This window comes from Chelonia mydas, chromosome 22, assembly GCF_015237465.2.
Source record: "Chelonia mydas isolate rCheMyd1 chromosome 22, rCheMyd1.pri.v2, whole genome shotgun sequence".
Lineage (NCBI taxonomy): Eukaryota > Metazoa > Chordata > Testudines > Cheloniidae > Chelonia > Chelonia mydas.
Window position 1 is genome coordinate 5,390,124 of NC_051262.2, and position 23,854 is coordinate 5,413,977.

At 47.1% G+C, this 23,854-nt stretch overlaps 1 protein-coding gene and 1 long non-coding RNA gene across 5 annotated transcripts in view; both read right to left on the reverse strand.

The window, feature by feature from the left end:
* Positions 1–2,671: 2,671 nt before the first annotated feature.
* On the reverse strand, positions 2,672–10,868 carry LOC122463591. Its single transcript, XR_006287084.1, has 2 exons — positions 10,535–10,868; positions 2,672–5,771 (listed from the first exon to the last, which is right to left on the reverse strand). It is a non-coding gene; the product is annotated as an uncharacterized LOC122463591 (long non-coding RNA).
* Positions 10,869–14,170: 3,302 nt separating this feature from the next.
* ETS1 (ETS proto-oncogene 1, transcription factor) overlaps positions 14,171–23,854 on the reverse strand; it is a 120,833-nt gene continuing 111,149 nt past the window's right edge. For all 4 annotated transcript variants that reach the window (XM_037882274.2, XM_043533901.1, XM_037882275.2 and 1 more), the window contains 2 exons: positions 21,729–21,847; positions 14,171–20,537 (listed from right to left, as the gene is read on the reverse strand). In XM_037882274.2, coding sequence (XP_037738202.1) covers positions 20,322–20,537; positions 21,729–21,847 — 335 coding nt within the window. In that variant the 3' untranslated portion in view covers positions 14,171–20,321. The remainder of the gene's footprint in view (positions 20,538–21,728; positions 21,848–23,854) is intronic.

Genomic DNA, 23,854 nt, shown 5'->3' on the forward strand with positions numbered 1-23,854 from the left:
CAGTCTTATTAATCTCCCTTCATCCCCCTAATCATTTTTGTTGCCCTTCTCTGTACCTGTTTCACTTATAACATATCTTTATTGAGATGGGGCAGCCAGAACTGCAAGGCCTGGGTATATTATATAGTGGTATTATGAGAAGAAAGAAGGATGGTCTTGGAGTTAAGGTGGGATCTTTGAGTCCACAGCTGGTTAAGAGCAAGGGTGGGAAGAAAACCCAGATATCATAGAATCATAGAATATCAGGGTTGGAAGGGACCTCAGGAGGTCATCTAGTCCAACCCCCTGCTCAAAGCAGGACCAACCCCAACTAAATCATCCCAGCCAGGGCTTTGTCAAGCCTGACCTTAAAAACTTCTAGGGAAGGAGATTCCACCACCTCCCTAGGTAACACATTCCAGTGTTTCACCACCCTCATAGTGAAAAAGTTTTTCCTAATATCCAACCTAAATCTCCCCCACTGCAACTTGAGACCATTACTCCTTGTTCTGTCATCTGCTACCACTGAGTACAGTCTAGAGCCATCCTCTTTGGAACCCCCTTTCAGGTAGTTGAAAGCAGCTATCAAATCCCCCCCATTCTTCTGTTCTGAAGACTAAACATCCCCAGTTCCCTCAGCCTCTCCTCATAAGTCATGTGTTCCAGTCCCCTAATCATTTTTGTTGCCCTCCGCTGGACTCTCTCCAATTTCTCCACATCCTTCTTGTAGTGTGGGGCCCAAAACTGGACACAGTACTCCAGATGAGGCCTCACCAATGTCAAATAGAGGGGAACGATCACGTCCCTCGATCTGCTGGCAATGCCCCTACTTATACACTCCAAAATGCTATTGGCCTTCTTGGCAACAAGGGCACACTGTTGACTCATATCCAGCTTCTCGTCCACTGTAACCCCTTGGTCCTTTTCTGCCGAACTGCTGCCGAGCCAGTCGGTCCCTAGTCTGTAGCGGTGCATTGGATTCTTCCATCCTAAGTGCAGGACTCTGCACTTGTCCTTGTTGAACCTCATCAGATTTCTTTTGGCCCAATCCTCTCATTTGTGTAGGTCCCTCTGTATCCTATCCCTACCCTCCAGCATATCTACCACTCCTCCCAGTTTAGTGTCATCTGCACTTGTATCCTGACTTGTAGATTAGTGCCCTGTTTACTAGGCCATAGACCATCTAACTCAGTCAGTAGACTGGCATACTGGCTTAAAATTTGCTGTTCCTATGACCCTTCCAGCCAGCAAGGTGCTTCAGGACTACTGGGGCGGACACAGTCAGAGACTGTAGCCCGGCTGGCGAGTGAGATTGGTGAAAAGCGAGCACAGGCAGGGCATGAACCCCGCTGAAACAAAAAGCATTGAAAAACGTAACCCTGATTTTTGGCAGTGGCTCAGCCAGGGTGAAATTCATCCCCAAGTAGAGAGACGAGCACAAGACCCACGTGCCCACTTAAGCCCTATTTGGGAGCTTAGACGAGACCGACAGGTTGCTTGGCTGTTTGAAGGCTTTCTGAACAGGTGATAATTTCCCTCGCTGGCTTAGCTTTAGCAAGAAGTGCAGATTCCGGTTGACTGCAACATTTCATGAATTCATGTTGAATGTGCTGAATGATGTCAGGTAAAATCTAAAAGAATCAAAACGTTTCGCTGGACATCGTCAAAAGGAAACGGTTTGACTCTTCAGTTTGAAACAATTCTCTGTTTTGACGTTTCCTTCAATTTTATAAAAAAAAGCTTTAAAAGCTGGGAAACAAAGTATTTCATTGCACCAAAAAACCTGGACTCTTTGCTTTGCTGAACATTTACAAAAAAAATTTGTGGGTGGGCCCCAAATGATTGATTTCCCCCAATTTTGGGGGGGGGGGGGCGGGGGGTGGCTCCTGGTGCACTTAAAAAAAAAATTCAGTGAGTCTCACAACTCTAAAAGCAGATAAAGAACCAAATTTTAATTTTAAAAGCTTCAAGAGCCTCTTTGTCCTGTTCAGAAAGGACTATTTTCTGCTTTAAATGTAGCTACGTTCCACTCCACTTCCCATGCGCTGCAGCATCTGCAGGAAGACTGTAATGGTCACCCAAGCTAGACTTGCTTTCGTTTTCACTGCCCCCTGCCAGGGGCATATGTCACATTGTCTGACAGTGTGCACAGCTGTAATCAGTCACTTGGTAAAGACAAATCAGTAAGTTGGATGCTGAGTTTCAGCTCCTAGATACTGTGGTGATTGATGCTGGGTAAATCAGAGGGATCATTAGTCCTCTACTTGTGACCCATTGATCACTGGTGGTCTGCGGTGCGCTTGCTGGTGGTCTGTGGACAGCTGGCTGATTACATGCTGATGGCTCCTCCTTCCCGTTTCCAGCTGGTAAATCTCATTAAAACCAGCTAAAAAATACATGGAATACTTCCCCGTTACTTCTTTTCCAAGTTGCTGAAGTTGTCACTGGAACATTGTGAGATTGCAAATAGGGAAGCAGGAGAGATATGGGCCATGACAAATGGGAAGGGTGGTGGGTCTGCGTGAACATAAGAGCGCCCACAGTGGGTCAGACCAAAGGTCCATCTAGCCCAGTGTCCTGTCGTCTGACAGTGGCCAGTGCCAGGTGCTACAGGGGGAATGAACAGACCAGGCAATCACAGAGTGATCCATCCCCTGTCACCTACTCCCAGCATCTGACACCCAGAGCATGGGGTTGCATCCCCACCATCTTAGCTCACAGCCATTGATGGACCGATCCCATAAGTATGGTTATGAACTGGTGGGTCTACGCTGCCATGAATGGAAAGGGGGGGGGCAGGATCTGGCAATAGGGAACAGTAGGCCAGGTGGGGAACAAGAGGGGAGGTGCATTTTGGGGAATGGGCAGAAAAGTGAGGCTGGATCATGAGGAACGAAAGGGGAGTTAAGACCAGGCAATGGGGAATGGGAGAGGAGGTGGGGCCAGGTGGTGGGGAAGTGAGTCCAGCTCATGAGGAAGGTGAAGGGAAGTGAGGCTGGGTGATGGGAAATAAGAGGAGAAATGGGTCTGACGAATGAGGAAGGGGAAGGGAAGCAGGACAGGTGATGGGGAAGTGGGAGGGAAGGAGAGGTTGAGTAATGGGGAAGGGGAGATGTGTGAGAGACCATCTCTCTATTAAGATGTGATCCATGCTAGGAGAAAAGAGGGAAGAAGTAGACAGGGGGGTGGTCCCATATTATGGCAATTCTGTGCCCTTGCAATGCCTTATGGGACCGCTGAGGCTAAAAACACTCTGGGGCAGACCTTAGGGCTGCTTAGCCTGGGCTGGTCCTGGAAACCACCACCCCTGCCCCCCAGTTGTGGAGGTACAACCTGTTCCTCACTGTGCCTGCTCCAGGTCGGGGATGAACCTGCCCCAAGGCCTTCATGCAGCTTAGACCTGAGCGGACAGCCTGGAATGGGTCCTTCCAATCTCTACCCGCTAGTCCTAGTGTCCAATTCCTGCCCATCCTGGGAGCCAATAGTATCATCCAGCAGCCGGAACAGAATTCACTGGCCGTGGGGGACAGTGAGGGCTGCACAGAGACACCCTCCAGTCAGGGCCTTCTTGGGCCATTTTCATGTTTGTAGCTGTTAACGTTCCCTTTCATTCCTCCACCATGGAATCACAGAGGCATAGAAATGTTGGGCTGGAAGGGACCTCAAGAGGTCACCCGGGCCAGCCCGCAGCGCTGAGGCAGGACAAAGTAAACCTACATCAGCCTTGACAGATGCTTGTTCAACCTGTTCTTAGACACCTCCAGTGATGGGGATTCCACAACCTCCCTGGGAAGCGTGTTCCAGAGCTTAACTACCCTTAGAGTTGGCTAGTTTTTCCTCTGATCTAACCTAAATCCCCCTTTCTGCAGATTAAGCCTGTTACACCTTGTCCTACCTTCAGTGGATAGATAGAACAGTGTGCCCCTAATGGTAGTGGGGGCTAATGATTAGCCCATCCTGTCACTGGGCAGAGCCCTTTTTGAAAGGTTCCACTTATAAAATTTGAAAGGTGCAAGTATATGTACAAGGACTTGGGACAGAGGAAGCAGACCCGGGAGTAAGAAGTGTTTAGAAGGCCATTTTGTTACTGTTTCTTTAAGATCCTGGGGCCAGGAGCCTTGTAAAGAGGTGGAAAGAAGGCTCCCAGGGGAATGAGTTGGGAGAAGGGGACCAGCATAAACGTGGCCTCCTCCGACATAGGAGGGTAGCCACCAGGAGACATCAGTAGGCAAAGGCTGGCCCGCTGGGCACCCTGAAACTGGAGGATAATTAAGGAAAAAGGGAGAAACTGGCAAAGGCCCTTCAGCTGGTTAACCCAGAACTGAGCTCCAGAGAGGAGAGCTGCAGGGAGTCCTCGTTAAGGACGGAGTAGCCCAGAGCAGGAATGGTTCCAGAAACACAAGACTGCTCTCAGGTGCAGGGAAGAAGAGCATCCTGAAGAGCCAGAGCCAGAGACTGTTGGCTGGACTGAGCCAGAGGTTACTTCCCTGTTATGCCTGTTAATACACCCCATAATATTAGCCTTTTTCACAACTGCATCACACTGTAAGCCCCAGCTCTGTTCCAGCCGTACCACCACTTCCCCAGTTATTCCCCGGTACAGGATGGTGCATTTGTTTGTTTTTCCCCTTCTGAAGTGCAGTACTTTGCCCTTGTCTTGATTGATTTCCATCCTGCTGATTTCAGGCCAGTTCTCCAATTGCTCGAGGTAATTCCCCAGCCAAAGGCCGCTATTACCCCAAAGGGGATGGGGGCAATATGGAGACATTCACCCTGTCCTGCACCAGCCTGTGGAGCTGGCTAAGTAGGCCGATACCCCTGGGATGGGCCATCCAAAAGGAGGTGGTTGCCCCAGTGACCCGTGGGACTCAGGGATGGTGGTGCCTCCCACAGGGGCCTGGCCATTCCAACCCATCCCATTGCAGGCCAGGCCCTAATGTCGCGATCAGCCCTGACTCAGCGCCATGGCTTCCAAGGAGCCAGTCTCCAGTGGCTCTGAAATCCCCTCTCTGTTCCTTCTCACAAAGCTGCCGGGCACAATTGCACATTGTGCGGGTGGCTTTAAAGCAGGGCCAGGGAAAGCCAGCTCTCGTTGGAGTGGAGGCGGCTGAGGGGAAAGGAGATTGGAGAGGGTGGAAAGTTTCTGTTGGACGGGGTTCAAAAGCCTCCGTGCAGCGGGAGAGACCCGGAGTGGAATGAAAACAGTGCGAGGAGTGGAAAGTGCTGACCGGCCCTGGCATCCCCAGCCTGCCAGGCACAGGAGCCACCACCCGAAGATGTAATACCAAGCGGGTTCCCTTGCCACACACATGCCCACCTGGGGGCGGGAGGGGCTTTCCATAGGGAAAAGAGTAAACAGGGCCCAAGGGTTTGAATTCCCCGGCTAAGTGACCCACCCATCCCCTCTTGGCTCAGTGCCCCCACCCTCCTCTATTCCAGCTCAGTGCTCCAGCCTGACCCCCTCCTACCCCCATCCCAGCTCAGTTTAATGGGGAATGATCTGCTTTGTCTAGAATGTTTAAAGCACCCCATAGGGCTCTCTAGCAGGGGCTGAATTCTCTGTTCTACACAATTTCCAGTGTGTCTCCAACGGCTCCCCTTTGGAGCTTTTACCGCACGGATCATTTCACATTCCCAGAGCCTTTCCCCTCACCCTTTCTGCTTCTTAATTCTTCACTGAGCAACTGCATTTGAGGGTGACACAGTTCCTCTCTCTGACTGACAGAGATGTCTCTTCTCATAAAGATGTTAATCTCTCCCGAGGAGCCCCGGTCAACTGGTCGAGGACAAACCTGGTCCAAATGAAAGGCAGAAATTGAAAACGGCTCACATCAGACCTTAAATTAGCTACAAGCATCAGTACCAATTTCTCATCTCAGAGGGGAAAGCTAGTCTGGAGATCTTACTGATTAGCAAGATATTCACACACACGCCCCCAGCTCTGTTCAGAATTCATCAAGGCAATTAATCTACCAGAATAAAAATATAATTACAGGTAGTATGTCCCTGCCTGGCGACGCTGTGTGTGCAGCATTAGAAAGAATCACTCTGTTCAAAACACTCAACTCTTCATCTTTCGGAATCCTGTCCCATCTCTCTATGGTATTTCTAAAGAGCCCATCATTAAGTTTAGTCTTCAGCAATTTCACTTCCTGTTTTCAATATTACTTAGTTCCCTCCCCACCCACCCATTTAGTTTTTTCAGCCCAAAGAGACCACGCTGGAAAAAAAACCACCAACACCAAATTACCTACATGTTTTACCCTCTGTTTATGTGCCTATTTGCTGTTGCACTGGCCTCCCTTTGAGTATGTGCCTTCTTGGATGCATGCTCCAGGCCATCAGATTTGCACCTTCCCTTCCTTAAGTGTACACCTCAGTCATAAACCCTGCATTGGGCCCAGACATAGCAGTTCCCAAGCGTCCTCCCAAGCTCCCCAATTATGCAGGAGTTCTAGCCATCAGCTCTGCACTATGCCCCACAAACATGCCACCAGTCAGTGCCCTGCTTCTACCCAACCCAGGCCTGACCCCATCGATGCACTGATGATGGAACACCACACCCTGCACCACTCAGTGCAGATCACTGGTGCAACCCTCAGTTAGGCACAGTGTGGGTCTTTCATTGGCCCCTTAACCGCTGCTGAGTGATCCAGCCAGCAAAATGCACTAATACACCTCTGGATTCAATGGAGCAAAGAACAAGACCAGCAGCAAAAGGGTTAATAGTCTAGTGACGACCTCCCCTCTCACCCACACCCCCAACAACAAGAATTGCTTTCCTTATTATCACTGGGCCAAATTCATCCCTGATGTGGCTCCATAAAAGCCATGCGGGTTACCCCAGCGAGGGGCTCTCAGTGAGGCGTGGATAGAAAGCAGATCCTGAATCCACCTCTTCCCCTCTTGAGGGCTGACAAGTAGCTGCGGAAAGGCCATTGCTCCTTGAGACCTTAACAGCTGGGACTGCTGCGGCTGAGCTAGGCATGTGAGAAGCTTGTTGACGGATCCTGGGAAAGACGAGGGCGTGAACGAGATCGAAAGGAGAGCCAGGGGGTGGCAACCCCCAGCTGGCTACTACCAGGCAATCAGAAAAATACTAGATGGTTTTCTCTTGTGCCTGCCTAGCAGGATCTCCAGTTATTCATGCTGGAGTCTGATTGCTTTAGCTCATGTCTAAGAGTAGCTCGTTTTAGTGCTGGTGGAAGGTGCTGGAGTGACCTCCCTGCAGACCAAGGCCCACTGGCAATCCACACAGACGTTAAGAGCCAGGCAGCTGGGACAGTTTTCTCCACAAACACCTGCCTTATCCTGACCTGGAGGGATGAGATGTAGGGGTGGGAAGGAAGCCCACAGCCCATTCAGTCCTTAGCCCCTCCACTTAGAAAGTCGCTTAATGTTAGCGGCAGGTGGGCTTTTGTGTCCACTTCAGACTAGCCCGGGATGCACCCGGTCATTTCGTATAAGGCATCCCTATCATTCAGTGATGGTTTTGGATCACGAGTTCTGACCTGGCCTGGATTCGAACCCCTGGGTTTGCTGTGAAAGTCTCTGTGTCACTTGCCAGCTGGACATTCAAGTGGCTGTACGTGAATGGCGGATGGCACTGACTAAGCGAGAGTGTCCTCATGTCACTGGGCATTACATTTCACGCTTGGCTAGGGAATTCTATTGGTTTTGAATGCTCCGGTTCAACTACATGGGCACATCAGACTCCGACTGTGTGCGTAGTTGCATAACCACAGTGGTTGTGCTGGTGTTGGATACCTTACGTTTGTGCCATGTGTCCACACTGCACTACACAGATTGTAGCTCACTGAATTATGGGTAGGTCTCCCAAGATTACTGGTACTGCTCCCAGACACAAATGCATTCTTGACACGTTTTGCACTCGATGTGTGTTACCTTCCAGAGCATTGTAGGAAGTGGTGTCAAACTCCCATAATCCCCTTGGTGTAGCCCAGAACTCTCCAGTGCCGGTGTCATAGCCAGTCTGGTCCTTCACAGGACGGAGGTGGCCCAGAGGCTGTTGGGATCCTATCCATTGATGGGGCAGACTCTGGGAGGTGATGATTCCACTGCATTCTCCCACTAAACCGGTGGTGTAACACCACATTACTAAATTCACTTTAAATAAAAAGAAATGGCTACAGGGGGGAGATATTTTCCAACCCTGCGAGAACTTGTGACATTTTCTAATTGTTTCCTGTCCCAAATTGTAAGGAAAATTCAAAAACATTTGCAAACCGAAGAGCCGGAAGTTTTTTGGGTCTGGGTCAGTCAAAGCATTTTGTTTCTATAGCTTCAAAAGATTTCAACCTCCTCCCGCCCTCCCCATTTTAAGTACAACTTTACCAAAATTTCTAAACAGAAAGTCACATCCTCTGGAAAACCATAACTTTGTGGTTCAACAATCTCAAAACTTTTTTACCCAAAAATGTTTTGAGCAGGGTGTTTCATTGAACTTGACTCTTGGTTTCAATGAATTGGCAACTACTGGCAAAAAAATAAAAACATTCATCAAAAAATTCCCAACCAGGCCTCCCTCTCTCTTCCCTGCCCTGTCTCTTGCTGCCTTTGCTTTCGCTTTCTGCTTTCATTTTTCTCTGCAACATCATGAATAATACACAATCTTTGCCCTCTTCAGCCAACCTTCAAAAAGCCAAAGGAGGAGAAGACTGTGTAGGGACAAAGAGTTTTGTGTTTCCTAGCACCAATTAACTTGGCCTCCTATTAATAATAACAACAACAACACTTTGCACTTCTATAGCACTCCTCCATCTGTCGATCTCAAAGCATTTTACAACTATTTGCAATGACTAAAAACAGACCAGTTATGAAGTATTATTATCCCTATTTCACAGATGGGAAAACTGAGGCACAGAGAGTGAATAGGGGGACCATTTGTGGAAGCTGTTGGGACTAGAATGCAGATCTCTCAATTCGGCTAGAGGGCATTAGCCATGAGAGCCATAACTAATGCAGTCTATTCCTACCAAACCGAACAATGATTGTACTACCAACAGCGAGATTTTATTGTGAGTCACACAATATTTAATGTTTTTTCCCCACAAATCTCCAGCTCCAGGAAGCATTTGATTATGAGAGACACTAACCTGGCTTGGGTTTTTTTTGTTTTTGTTTTAAAGTTTCTCACTCTTGTGGTTGTGAAGAACAGCTTGAAAACACTGCCCAAGTGCCCCCTGAAGGTTCAGAAAAAAAACAACCAACAACAACAGCAACCCAGAAGGCAAATAAAATGAACCACAATTTATTATTTTGAAAAATCTTATGATTTTTCTGACAGTCTCATGATTTTGGGGTCTGAATCATGATTTTTTTTTTTTTGAAGACTTGAGGCTAGCAACACTGCAAGGGAGGCAGAATAAAGCAGAGCTGGATCCAAATTGGAAAAACGGGTCAGAACCAGAATCTGGGGAAGTTCTCTGCGCAATCACAACAACCCAAAACTTTGGAGAAATTTGAATTGGGCTCCAGCTCTGAACCCCATGACCTGGGCTCATCTCCGCAGTCAGGCAGTACTAGGGCCGGTCGTAGCGCTGAGCAAACTGTTGTGGGTGATGGAACAATCAACAATGATTTTCCTGACTTCTTAAACTCAACCCTGAGGCTTGAAAGTGTTTAGATCATTTCCTCCCCTACTCTCCCAGGTCCAACCACACAATCTACTGCAGCTTTTCGTCGGCATCAGAGGCTCCATGGATGTGGGAGTATTTCTGCTATCAGTTTTGTGGCCTGTTATCAATAACACACACCAAACTGAGATCCATCCAGTCATTTAGGAACTACCAAATACTTAGCGGTTTGAGGAGGGGACTACTAGCTAGGACACCTGGGTCCCTACATTTGAGTGATGGTCTGTTCACAGCATTAGTTGCTTTGTGATTTGGTTTACCTATAGGTCAAACAAAAATAAGAGGGCTTCCCTACAGTGGGTAGCAAGGCTAATGAGATCCTAAGATGAATACTCAGTAGAGATGTAGGATGCTCCACCAGGAAGGAACCAGATTCCAAACTCCCATAGAACATGATGTGGTTCAGGACTGCTGGTCTTTTAAGAGGGTTGAGGTCCTCAGCTGCACCTGTGCCAGATTTGGCTGCCATCCTCAGATGGAGACAATGTTCTAAGCCATTGTACAAGGGGCTGTAGGACTAGTGAGGGGCCTGCTGGGAGATGGGCGAGCCGACCTGGGAGAGAACACTGGGAAAAAGCAAGACATCAGAGCCTGTAGGAGGCCCTGACTGAGGAAATGGGGCCTGGGGGAGCTTCTGGGGCTGATGTCCATGGTGGGCAAGAGCTTTGCTGCGTTTGGAGGTTTTCCCATAAGGTTAGTGTTAATCAGTGGTGCCCAGAGGCAAGGGTCTGAGATAAGCTTGAGCGATTGTCTTCCTGGGAAAGGCTCCAGCTGCTCCCCACTGCCTCTCCACCCACCCCCCTGGGCCAGAGCCTTTCATTGCTGCATGGAGCTGCACACCACAACGTGGACGCCGAGTGCTTCTCACTGTGGTGTGGAGCTGCACGGACTCTACTCACCTTCCCCAGGGAGCGTGCCGTGTGGCTATACCCGGAGTGCCGCGCCCCTGGGTCACCCAGTATGGTTAACCTTAAAGGGGCCTAAGGACAACAGCCCGGCTCTTGCTGCAGGAGGCGTTTCCTTCTAGGTGAGCAGTATGACCCCCCGTGCCAATGCTGAAGGCCCTTGCGAGGGAAGAGCAAGGCAGCAGCAGGAGGCGGCAAGGGAGTCTTTGTTCCTCTGCAGTTGTTTTAGTCACAACGCCCCAGAGCGTTTCCTCTTGTGCTATTGTCTCTGCCGGAACAACGAGGCATCTGTGTTTCTGCAAAGGCCGGGCGCAGCGGCTCTTACACTAACCCTGCCTGACACAACTGGCTGCCGTCGCCAGGGCCCCAGGTGCAGAGGGGGTTCCCCTTTGAGGCCGCCAGACTGTATTTTGAGCGCAGCCGTTAAAACACTGTTCCCTGGCTCACTCTCAGCGGCACCTTCCATGCCCTGCTGGCTCTGGGGCTCGCTGGGGAAGATGCAGATTGGAGCAGGCCTAGGGGGGAGCGGGGGGGCAGGCCTTCCTTCTCGGTTACCCTCCTGTCCCCATCAGGGCATCAAAATAGTTAGGAAATGGAGCCTTAATCCCTGTGGCTATATACAAAATTGCACACCCTAACTTCATCCCTGTAGCCCCTCCCACACTCACCTGCGCACCCCTCATAAGTCCCTCCCCCACAGGTACACATCCCCCTGGCCTCTCTCACACACTCACCTATGCATGCCCCCTTCTTCATAGGTACACACCCCTCTGGCCCCTTCCACACTCAGAGGGCCCCTCCCCTCCCACACCAGCTACACACACCCAGAGCCCTTCCCACAGGCCCCTAAATCTAATTTCCTACAGGCAAGCTGTAAGGAAGGCAGATGTTGGCTGAATTAAAATCTTGGTCTTGATAACCCTCAGGGTATGTCTATACTACAATAAAAGACCCATGGCACAGCTGCGGCTGGCTCCTCCCCTCCCTTACTCCCCCCGCCCCCCGCATTGGGGGTCCCAGACCTCAGGCTCCAGGTGGAGCCTGAATATCTACACTGCAATTTTACAGCCCCGGACCGCAGTTCATGCCCGAGTCAGCTGACCCAGGCCAGCCCTGGTAGACGTACAGTGTAGACGTACGGTAAGTGGAGAGTCCACCTCACTTCTGACCTTACTGCACTGCTGCTATTCCAGTCCTGGCTTCCCCCACCCAGCTCAGTCCTGGTTTTAGCTTGAACAGAGACTAATGTTGAGGGAGATGGTGGTCTTTTGTGATGTGTACAAATGTCTTGCATGATCTGGAATGAGGCCACCGAACTGATTTTCAGTGTGATTTGCAGTGAGGCCCCCAGAGAGGTGTGCAGTAACCCTATGAGAAAGACTTAAAGAAACAGCTGAGAACAGAGCAACCCTGTCCATTTATTTATCCTGGGCAGCTCCGCTTCACTGCTGCATGAGGTTTCGTTGCTTTCCCCAACTTTCCAGCTGGGATGAAAGGAGGCACAAAGAGATCAAAAGATGTAGCTAAGGTCACACAGCCTGTTGGTGGCTCAGCTGGGGTTACAACCCAGGTTTGCTCCTGGCTGCCAGACCTTTTCACTAACCACTAGACCACATGACCTCACTGCCTAGGATTGTATCAAGCAAGCTTTGCATTCCCACAGGGGAGAGAGACACACTTTGAAAGACAGCAGGCTCATTGTGTGTTAAAATGTTTCAATCCGTTAGGCCAGCATCATCCTCCAGATTTGGGCATTATTTAAACCAGTCCAGCTGTCAGAACATGAGGGCGTCAATAACCATTAGCATCAGGAACTCGTGGAAACAACCCATTGGGCCACCTCCCATCCCATCCCTCTGCTACGCCACCCTCGTCCCCCCCCTCGCTTCTCAACCTTGGCTTCAATACCCTGCTCAACTCTGCCCCCAAAATATATTTCACGACAAGTATCTTAGTACCTGGATAGCTAGATGGCCACCAACCTGTCACAGTTCATATCCACCTAAGCATCTGTGGCTTGCCTGGTGCCTCCAAGCTGTAAGGCTCAAGTTATTTCCTCTTTGGCATTTCCCCATGGCACTGTATACTCAACATCCATCTTCCCTTTATCCACTACATTGCTGGCACTAAACAAATATGAATAGTGTAATCTCAAGTGCTTTGTCTAATCCAGTTCTCATTAACTCAAGCAAATGAACGTCCATCATGTCCCCACTTTAATAGACGTCCCTACTAGGGGTCTCTTTTACTGCTATCCAAAAAGATTTTCTTTTTTCAGTTTAGGAAGTGGCATTGTCAATATAACTTCCCCGTAGCTAGAGCTGTGCATTTATCTATTGACGAGCCTAGTTAAGGGTGAAATGCCCTTCTCTGTGAAGGCTCACCACCAGGCCTGCAAGCCAGATGTTAAGCGGTGTATATGTCTAGTGCTGACTCCTCTATGCTGGGGTGAATATCGCCCATCCATGCACGGTAGGGTTGGAATATGACCTCAACATGCTCCCACAGGGCACTGAGGAGGGGTTGGATTCCTCATCACCCCACTGCATTGGTTAGGCAATCTTGGGTCCGAGGGCGTAGGACCAAGTGCCTGCTTCATGTCTGTAAACCGGTTGGCGCTCAAGGGAGGAAAAGTGGCAAGTGTTGCAGTTACTCCGTGCAGCAGATGGGCTGGGAACAAGACTTCGCCTCCAGTCCCACAATGATTTGGCCACACGTTGCAATTTGCTGTCAAGCTAGCCCAGGAGAGCTGCTTGAAAATTTACAAAGAGAACAGTTGTCCATTGGACAATGCTGATTCCATGGTATCAAAATGATTTGCGGGAATAGACTGAACATGCACCTTTTGTCCCTGTAGAACAGGACCCGGGATGTGGCTGTTCGCTGAGTCGGGGATGTCATGGGGAAGAGGCGAGCGGGAGGTAAATGGGTAGGCCGTGAGAGGCCAGGTCTGAGATGGAGGTTGGAGCAGAGTTGCGTAGGACATTGATGGCAAGGTTGAGGAGTGATATGGGGTATTATCAAAGCAGAATTTTTAATTGTACAGAAGATGTCGACTTTTTGTTCTGCTTTGGGAGGAAAGGAAATTTCGAACTCTTAGAACATCCCACAGAATGGAAATTCTGAGTCTTGATCAGCTCACACCCGGCAACAACTTATTACACAGAAACGCCCTGGAGCAAAGAGGTAGCTGGGAAAGCATCGTGCCTTTGAGGGGGTCTCTAAGTCACAACATCTTAGGACTATTCTAGCAGTTGTGCACCTTACAGGCAACCTCTTTGCTGAGGACTCAGCGTAACACCAGTATTGTGTGACTTACAAGATTTGATGCTTTTCTTAAAGCCACAGCTCCTGGAATCCTGTGATTACATGAAAATTTCAGCTTTCATTTAATGAAAGAAAAATAAGTTTCATGCCCTTGCAACTCAAAAATGTGACTCCTAAAGGCTCAGAAACCAGAAGGAAATAAAAAGAACCCCCCATTTATTGCTTGTACAATCTCCTTATTTTTATGACAATCTCATGATATTTTGGTGTCTGAATCATGTTGTTTGAACACCAGCAATACCACGAAAGACACAATCTAACTCCCTTCAGCAGGACAGGGGAGAAATAATCACGCCGACACCATACCTTTATGGTTTTTATTTTATTTCACATGGTTTAAAATACAATATGAAATAAGGCTACAGTATATAAAAAATTCTCCATCAAAATGATGTGCCAGCATCAGCAATTAAAACAAAACCAATCCCTCCCTTAAGAATCCATGTTCTGAGGGGAGATTTTTGTATTTTTTTTTAAAAAAAAAACACACACAGACACACACACACACACTGCTACATCTCTAAGCTAGCTCAGTTCTGTTTTTTTTTTTAAAAAAAGCACCTGCTTTTTCCTCTTTTTTTTTAATCTTGCTCTTAAATTTTTTTCACTTTTAAAAAATATAAATTATATGAAAATACAAGTTGGAAAATAGTTGAACAGCACAATATAACAATTTTTCTTCTCTATGTTTATCAGCTTAAAAAAAATCCCATGTGTAAAAAAACAAAACAAAACAAAACAGACGTTCTTTTACTGAGGCAGCTAATTCCTGGAGATATTCCATTAGAACACATATGTATACCTATACTGAGCATGGATTTGAAATTCTTTGGAATGTAGACAACAGCTCGACTGATGTTCTATAGACCCCCTCAGAGAGACGCATGCCAAGGAAAGCACATTTGCAGTGTTTAGAATGAAAAGAAACTCAACAAGCTCTAATAACCCCACCAAGGTCACCTCCCAAACAGCGATGCTCAAAAAGTGCAGGGATTTGGATGTGTCCTAAATTTCAGATGCATATTGGAAGCTTTTTTTCTTTTTTTCTTAAATATCTTGACATTGGGCTGGAAATCTCCTGAGAGAAGGTTAAATTTCAGGCCAATGATGAATCATGATAGAAATGTACGCTGGAAGAGACCTCAAGAGGTCATCTAGGCCAACATCCTATGCTGAGGCAGGACTAAATAAACCTAGACCATCCCTGACAGGTGCGTGTTTAACCTGTTCTTGAAAACCTCCAATGATGGGGATTCCACAACCTCCCCTGGAAGCCTGGTCCAGAGCTCACCTATCCGTACAATTAGAAAGATACTCCTAATATCTAACCTAAATCTCCCTTGCTGCAGATTAAGCCCCTTACTTCTTGTCCTTCCTTCAGTGGACATGGAGAACAATTGATCACCATCTTCTTTATAAAAGCCCTTAGTATATTTGAAGACTATCAGGTCCCCCCTCAGTCTTCTTTTATCAAAACCACGTATAACTGGGTTCGTGTCCTGTTAAGCGTGGACTCTCACAGAATGATAATACTCTTCTGGGCAGAACCCAGAAGTGTAATTAGTGTAAAAATGATGCACGCACATACACATGTGTGTATGTGATTCTATTACACACAAATGTATAGGTGACTTTTGTATAGGTGATTTTGTGTACTATAATCAGTTACACATACACAGCGAGAGATGGGCAAATGCTGTAATGAAAAAATGTCTGTAAATAGCTGTTCAAATTTTTTAAATGAATTCGTTTTGACTGAGGTCCCTTTTCATGATCTTTCCAGGGCATAATTTTACTGGAAGAAAGCTACTTTTAAACAAATGTCGCAGAATATTCCCAACAAGCAAACCTTGAATTCCCGATCACGAGTATTCAACCATACAAAGAATCCTGCCTCAGCGAGGACGGGATGGACTAGCTGACCTCTTGAGGTCCCTTCGAGCCCTTCATTTCCAGGCATGTAAGAATTACATGCATAGAATTAGGCTCATCCAGTTGGAAAAATGGGCCCATATCATGTGACTTGGGTGCTGAAGCGCAATATGCTTAAGTACCCACCGTGAACTCCGAGATCAAGAATTAGTCATAAAGATATTTGGAATCAATTAACAGATTTGAGAAATTCCAGAACAAAAAAGATAGGTTTCAGAGGAGCAGCCATGTTAGTCTGTATTCGCAAAAAGCAAAGGCGGACTTGTGGCACCTTAGAGACTAACCCATTTATTTGAGCATAAGCTTTCGTGAGCTAAGCTCATTCAGTGGAACGAAGTGGGCTGTGGCTCACGAAAGCTTATGCTCAAATAAATTTTTCAGAACAAAAGAGAAATTAACTGAATTAAATCTGGTTTAAATATTTGTCCAGGGTGCAATTCACCCCAGTCCAGAGGGGCCAGTACTAGACACCACTTAACCCATCAAAATAAGACTTGTGCTGGATCTTTGCACAGAGGTGAATTGCAACCCCAGTGCATGCTCTCTTTCACACACATTATATAGATATTGCGTGTATGTAGGTTAACCAAACTTTTTCACACCTCATAAAAGATGCAGCTGGAGGTTTAGGTGCAGGTACACATTTGGCCTTAACTTTATCTCATCTGGGTCACACATCCCTGTTCAATAGTCAACATGCACTTAAAAAAAAAATCTGCAAATTTCCAGTGTATAAACAGCACACTGTGCTTTCTGTGACCGTCTCTAGCCTAGAAGGGGGGAAAGCAAATTGTGAGTCAAGTCACTACATGTCACCCAGGCTATTCTGCCTGTCGCTTGTTGCATTTACACGCAGGTTGCAATCTGGATGGCAAAGGGTGGTGAGTAAACTTGGCAAAGCATTGGTAGGAGCATGTTGGCAAAGATGGCACCATTCATTTTGTAGCCCTTCTAGATCGCTTTGAGAACATATCCCTGCACGTTATGGAAACAGATTGTCTTGGGTAGAAACAGCTTAATACAGAAAATCTGCCGGCAATCAACCCTCGTGGAATGAATGAGTTGATCAGGTCTGGCAGAAATATTGGGGGTCAGCACATGAACCCCCAAGTCCCAACTGTTCATAGTAAAATACTACTGACTGACTTTCTGCTTGAACTGAACTAGGGGACCCTGCACTGTGACCAACCCCAGAGGACAGACACTTGCTGGGTGGGTTAGAAGGCAGAAAGAGTGCTGGGATGGTGGGACATCTGCCCCAGTCACTAACACCCTTTACAGGAGTAATCCTGTAAAATAAAAGGTGATGATTTAAGGTCTGGCTAAAAACTGCCCAGAACGGACACTGTAAAACGTGAACCTAAGGGCACTTTCTATGACTCTATGGAACGTATAAGACCCTAAAAGCCTAGGAGAATTGTGTTACCAGTTGAGAATTGAAAGAGTCCATCTAAAGAGTCACAGGCTACTCTCCTGCTTGGATTTGGGGCCAGTGTATTTCGCTGGAATCACCTCTGGTTCAAGTGGTTCTCTGCCTCCCTGGAAAACAGAGTCTGAAATCTTCCTCCTTATATATCTTCTCAGAAGCCCAAACTAACTCTCTGCACTCAGCTACCACCAACTTTATCACTCAAAAGCTCCATCAAGATGCCTTCAGCCTACTCAAAGTGCAGGGAGCAGCCTCACTCAGCCGTCCCACTACAGCACAGCCCGCCGTACATAGCTATAAATCAGTCACCTTCTGGACGGGCGTTTGACTTCACCTATTCTCTCTTTGCATCTAGTTTCTAGCAGGGAGGAGGAGCACCTGGCCTACAGCAGCACATCGGCATCTTCCTTTGCTTCCTCCAGCTTGAGCTGAACTCCAATCCCCTTTTGCAGCAGCCCTCCTCTCTCACTTCTGCAATCTCTCACCTGCCACAGCTGCCAGCCTCCCTTTGCTCAGGATGCTAGATGAGAACTGCTCTTTCAGAAAGCAGACTGTCCTTTCTTCATTCAGTGCATGCTCCTTTCACCTTCCTTCCATCCCGCTTTCCTTCATCTGCACCAGTCCTCTCTGTATGTCGGGTGGGATCATGTCTTAGCCCCAGCCATGTGCTCTGACACCTGGACTTCCCTTGCCCCATAGCTACCATCTGCCTTCAACATTCTTGCTTTAAACGCCCCCCTAATCAGCATGCTACATTTTTCCGTGTGTTCAGCTTTACACCTACCAGCCTGCTAAGCCAGGCTAAGCTCTCTGACACGCTGGGGCTGACTGAGTTTCAATCAAACAAAGCTTGCTTAAAAATGAGCTCCCTGATATTCACATATTCTTGTAGAGTCCAATGGGAACTCAGCACCTCTGTGTCAGGGCATCATCTTTCCACAGAACTCAACTGACAGCCTCCCATGGCTTCCTGTTTGACCCTGCCCTCCTACACCACAGTGCTCTGGCTACACAGAGATGGGAAAACAGGAAGCAAACTGGATGTTCAGACTAAATACAAGCGTGTTTTTAGCAACTTTTATTCAGAGCCCAGTTCTGCAGACCTGATATATGATCTCCCATTGTTCTAATTTCCCCTGCATTGAACTACAAAGTCTCTCCACCCTCCTAGTCTCTGTGGTGAATCAATACAGAGCTTCAGAAATTGGTTCAGCCATTAAAGAAAATATATTCGGTTCAAATATTTAATACTGTCCTTACCAAAAAAAAGATATATTTAAAGTCGAAAGCCGAAATCCTACAGTCAGACCGGCAGAAATTTGGCAAGACGGGAGGGTCATGGAGCCCAGGCTGCCGCCCGAGCCCGAATATCCACACGGATATTTTTAACCCAGCGGTGTGAGCCCCAGTCAGTTGAGCCAGGCTCGGAGAATTGCTGCCGCAGGGAGGAGCTTGTTGTGCAGATACACTCTCCGTGTCTAAGCTGTATCCACACACTCCGGGCTCAAAGGAATTGCTAGCCTGGTCCAGCAAAGCAGTTAAGCACATGCTTAACATCAAGCACATGAATGGTCCCACTCACTTGAGTGGGGCTATTCATGAGTTTAACCATGTGCATGCGAGTTTCACTGGACTGGGCTTGCGTGCTCAGCATCTTGAGGGATTGTTCCCCATTTGTGAGTCTGAGTTTCCATTTTGGATGTGCCTAGAATGGCTGGCCGTACATTATTGCAGGCAGCACTGGTCAAAAACGGAGGGAAAAATCATCGAAAGTTTCCAAATCATCCTTGTTTCACTTTTCATTGTTCAAAGCTTTTCATGATTTTTTTTCCCCCCAAACACACTTCTCCATTTTCCCGTCAGCACTGACTGCGTTCCAAATAGGAAAATGTCAAACCTGAACTTCTTTGCTCAGCTTAGTCACTGGCTGGGATATTAAAAAACAAACAAACTAGCAGTTACTTCAAAGTGTAAAAAACATTCCTTTTACCAAAAAAAAAAAAAAAAAAGAAACCCACTTTCTGATTTTGAAAATGATACGTGAAGATGTCAGCAACATTTTCGATACATCAGAAATTTTAAAAACGTGGTTTTGAAAATCTGGTGGTCCCCAAAAGATGTTTTTTTAACAACAACAACAATAAAATTTCCTTTTGAGAAATTTCATCCAGCTTTAGCAACAAACAACAGAGCAAAGTGCATGGGGCTCAATGCAAATGCAAAGCATCCTCCCAGAATTTTTGGTGACTGATTTGGCACTCATTTTCCTTCACATAAGATTCAGAGATCATAAGTCAGAGCTCTACACTTCTCCAGTGGGGTCTACATAAACTTTTTTTTTTTCTTCACTGTCATAAAACTCTCTGCTGGCATAACAGAAACGTACATACACACACAATATTGCAAGACTGAGATAATCTTAGAGCTTAAGACTATTTAAAAAAAATACTGGCACAAAATTTAATAAAATAAAATTTTAACAAATAATAATTAAAAAAAAATCTTGGTCCCTCCTAAAAAAAATCTGTTCTTTGTAACAGAAAAATAACCAACAGAAAAGCAAAGTAACAAGAACTGTTCTTGTTTTTTCCTATGTCATCCCCTCCCACAAAACAGGAAGTTCCACCTTCCCTTTGTCCCTCCCATCAATAAAAGAACCAATCGCATAATCCTTAGGAGTCTTGTCACTTCCTGAATTGTCAGTTTGTTGCACTGGTAACACAGTAATCAAGGGGATCTTTTCGTTAATAATGTTTCCAGATGGTGTGAGATGGGGAGGGATTATTTTAATTTTTTTTTAAGTGAGCTGTATTTTTCTGGCTTTCTTAAAACTAAGAAATTCACCCCCCAAAACCTCTCTGAGAACTTTCAGATAAAAAGTTCCATCTTTCTTCTCTCAACCAAACATTGCCAGATTCAGCCAAAAGCTTGACTTTGCCCACCCCTCCTCGCCCCATCAAAAATGTCAAATTTGAGTTGCTCTTGAAAAAAATATAGATAGATATTTAACTGCAAAAAAAAAAATTTTTTAAGGTCTCGTCGAATCTCCACACCGACACGACGCAACCTTCCACACAGTCTGGCTGGTCCGATTCACTCGTCGGCATCGGGTTTGACGTCCAGCATGGCATGGAGTTCCTCGGGCGTGTAGCCCAGAAGGCTCTGCAGGTCGCAGACGAAACGGTACACGTAGCGCTTGCCAGCCGTCTTGTGGATGATATTCTTGTCGTAGTAGTAGCGAAGCCCACGGCTCAGCTTCTCGTAGTTCATCTTGGGCTTGTTTTTCCTCTTGCCCCATCGCCTGGCAACCTGGAAGAGGAGGAAAACGAAGGTGAAGAAGGGCTCAGAGATTGAGTGTAGATATTAAAATAAGTCTCTTCCTCCTGGCTCGGCTGGGTGATAAGGGGCTGGGAGCTCCTGCCACTGGGAAAGCTAATGGTGATATGTTTTTTCTCCCCCTCGTCATGAAGAATGGACTCAGGGAGGAGTTGAGTGCCAGCGTTTGCAGAAGGCCAGCGGTCAAACCCCTCCTGGGCTGTAGAAACAGCACCCATGGAGTCTGCTGGGGGATCATGAAGTGGAATCAGATGAAGACAGGAGATGGGGAAGGGGGTAATTTTAAGCTCTTTGGGGCAGTGGCTGTCTTTTTGTGCATACGGTGCCTAGCATGCTTGGGGCCTGGTCCACGCCTGGTGGCCTCTAGAACTGTGCAAATAACATTGAGGGGAAATAGTGTTGGGGAAAACTGAAAAAAAAAAAATTTCAACATTTTTGGCAAATCAAGAAAAATTGTTTCGGCTCCAACAAAACTTTTTTTTTTTTTCCTTTTACAACATTGCAATATTTTGTTTCAATTTCAACCATTTAAACCATTTTGAATCGTTTTTTTTTTTAAATACAAGGAAAGGACGTTTTGAACTGAAAAATGGAAACACTTCATTGATCTCGGAATTATCCTTCCTCCCGACAGAGACGATTTGGCAAAAATGACACAAAGAGGTGATGCCTTTTGCTGTTGCGGAATCTTTATGTTTCGCCCCCCCCATGTCCCAACTTTGGTATGAAATATTTCCCCTCGCTTCTGGGTGCCACTGCAATACAATTAATAATTGCTCATTAATACTCAGACTTTCATGGGCATTCTCTAAACCATTGATTTTTCCAGAAATTACTGAGGGAGCAATACCCTGCTACCTTAGTCCCCTCCACAGGATCATACTGACATGACTTGTAGCATGTCAGCCAGGAAGAGAGAGGACGTAGGTTATTCTCCTAAGCATTTTCAGTGGTCTCTGATCAGTTAGAATCATAGAATATCAGGGTTGGAAGGGACCTCAGGAGATCATCTAGTCCAACTCCCTGCTCAAAGCAGGACCAATCCCCAATTTTTGCCCCAGATCCCTAAATGGCTCCCTAAGGATTGAGCTCGCAACCCTGGGTTTAGTAGGCCAATGCTCAAACCACTGAGCTATCCCTCCCCCGCAGTTATAATGGGCATACCTCGTCTGGGTCTGAGAGCTTGAATTCCCAGCCATCGCCTGTCCAACTGATGAAGGATTGGCAGGACTTGTCGGTGAGCAGCTCCAGCAGGAACTGCCACAGCTGGATGGGTCCACTGCCTAGGAACGCAAAGAAGCCACAAGTTGTTAAAACCAGGTGAGCCAGGAATGCAACAGATGCAAATTTCTTTCCACCCAACCCCCTCCATGGGAAGACACACGCAAGCAGATGAATACAAAATGTGTTGGGTGTTTGTTAGTACAGACAGCACTGGGATCTGTGACTCTGGTTCTGTTATATGCTTCACCCCTGACTTGGATGCCTTCAACTCCCTTTCTAAACTCCATGGATGCACTTGAGGCCTTCTTAGACTTCGGGGGTTTCTTGTGGCAAGGCCTATGATTTCCTCTGTGTTTGTAAATTGTGCTTAGCACAGTGGGAGCCTGATCTGGAATGGGGTCTTTGTGTGCGACCTTAATATTAGTTATTAATATTAAGAGGTGACGTTCACTGTATACAAAAACTGACATCTCAGGGGCCTACAGTAGCAGTCCAAGTGAAGATCTGAGCTGAACTGGCAGTTTGAGAGTTAACTCGTACAGGTAAAGCTGCTTCCTACTGCAGTCTGAGTGGAATGTTCAACCACTGGAATGTTTCACCTCAGTCTCAGTTACATAAAGAGGATTATTTCTTGGCATTAAAATAGGGAGGAACGATTTTTCTGCCACCGAAGCGCTGTCTTCTCTTACGTGCCAAAAAGCTCCCAGCCACTGCTTGAACTCCTACACTATCACACGCTGCCTCCTGACCTTCACATTCTGATCCATGGCTGTGCACGGAGATGCGATAAAGGGGACATAGGTATGAAAATTATTTGGCCTCTCTCCAGGACATGTCGCTGCAGGAACCACCTACATAAACTCGCAGAGAACAAGAGGCAACTCAGTGCAGCCGGCCCAGCTATTGCTGCAAGGAATAGGGTTGGCTGGGCAGGTGGGCATCCGGGAAGCAGGAAGGCATTTCTAATGAGCGCTGTAATAACATAACAGAACGGAGGGTAGGCAGAAGGTGGTCTCACAGGTTAGCATCTTGAATAATTCAAAACTTAGAACTAGAGCCTCTGCAAGATTGGAGTGGGCAGGCTGACACTAGGGTCTTCTGCACAAAAGGAGCTTGTATATTTTCCAGCAGCGTCCTAGCACATTGGAAATGGAATCCCTCCCAGCCATGACATCCTGAAATCAGCTGGGCCTGGATCCCTTTGTACACTGTGCAGCCTGGAGTCAGCAGAAGAGGAGAGCATGCAATATCCAACCAACTCCTAGCTGGCCAGAAGCAAGTTCCCCGGTTGGTTGTTCTCATGATCTATCATCATTGATATGGAGGTGAAGGGTCTGTGGGTGAAGCCTCCTGCGTTATATACATTTGAGTCATAAAAAGCTATTTGCTTTGCAGCTCCGTTGTGTTCTAAGTACCATAAGGCTGCTAATTTTGGCCATCAGCTCTTTGTCAAGAAATGCCTCAGAAATGGCAATGCACACATGCATCTGCTGTCAAAAACCTCCCAGTGGTCATCTTGTGGACTTCCCTGTGCCTTTAGCACCAGCTGGCACTGTGTGGTGTCCACCTGTCTGCAGTGTGCAAGGTGGTGGCTTTAAACCAGAACCGTCTCTTGGTGACTAACTTTTTCCGTCTGTGTCGGGGATAACGATTCTGGGAGGAGAGCACCACTCATCTGATCAGCTGAAAACAAACAAGCTGCTTGTCAACAGCGATCAGATTCCCAGGGATACCAAATTCTCTTTGCCCCCAGAATTGATTTTCCTCTAGGGGGCCTCAGCTGCACTTGGCTGAGGCTGGACAGTTAATTTAAAGGCACTGTACTCCCTGTCTATTTGCATTGTATCTTGCCATGCCTCAGGGCATCTGATTCCTACGTGCTTAAGCACGGCTGATGCCAAGTACGTAACGCATTGCCGTGAGAGACTGTGGCTTTACACACTTTCCGGTAGGTTTTCACTGGAACAGTCACATGCTGAGTGACTCCTAAATACTGATCTCTTCTTTTCACTCATGTCCCAGCCCAAGCCAAAATGGATGCCCTCAAGCCAAAACCTGTCTGATTA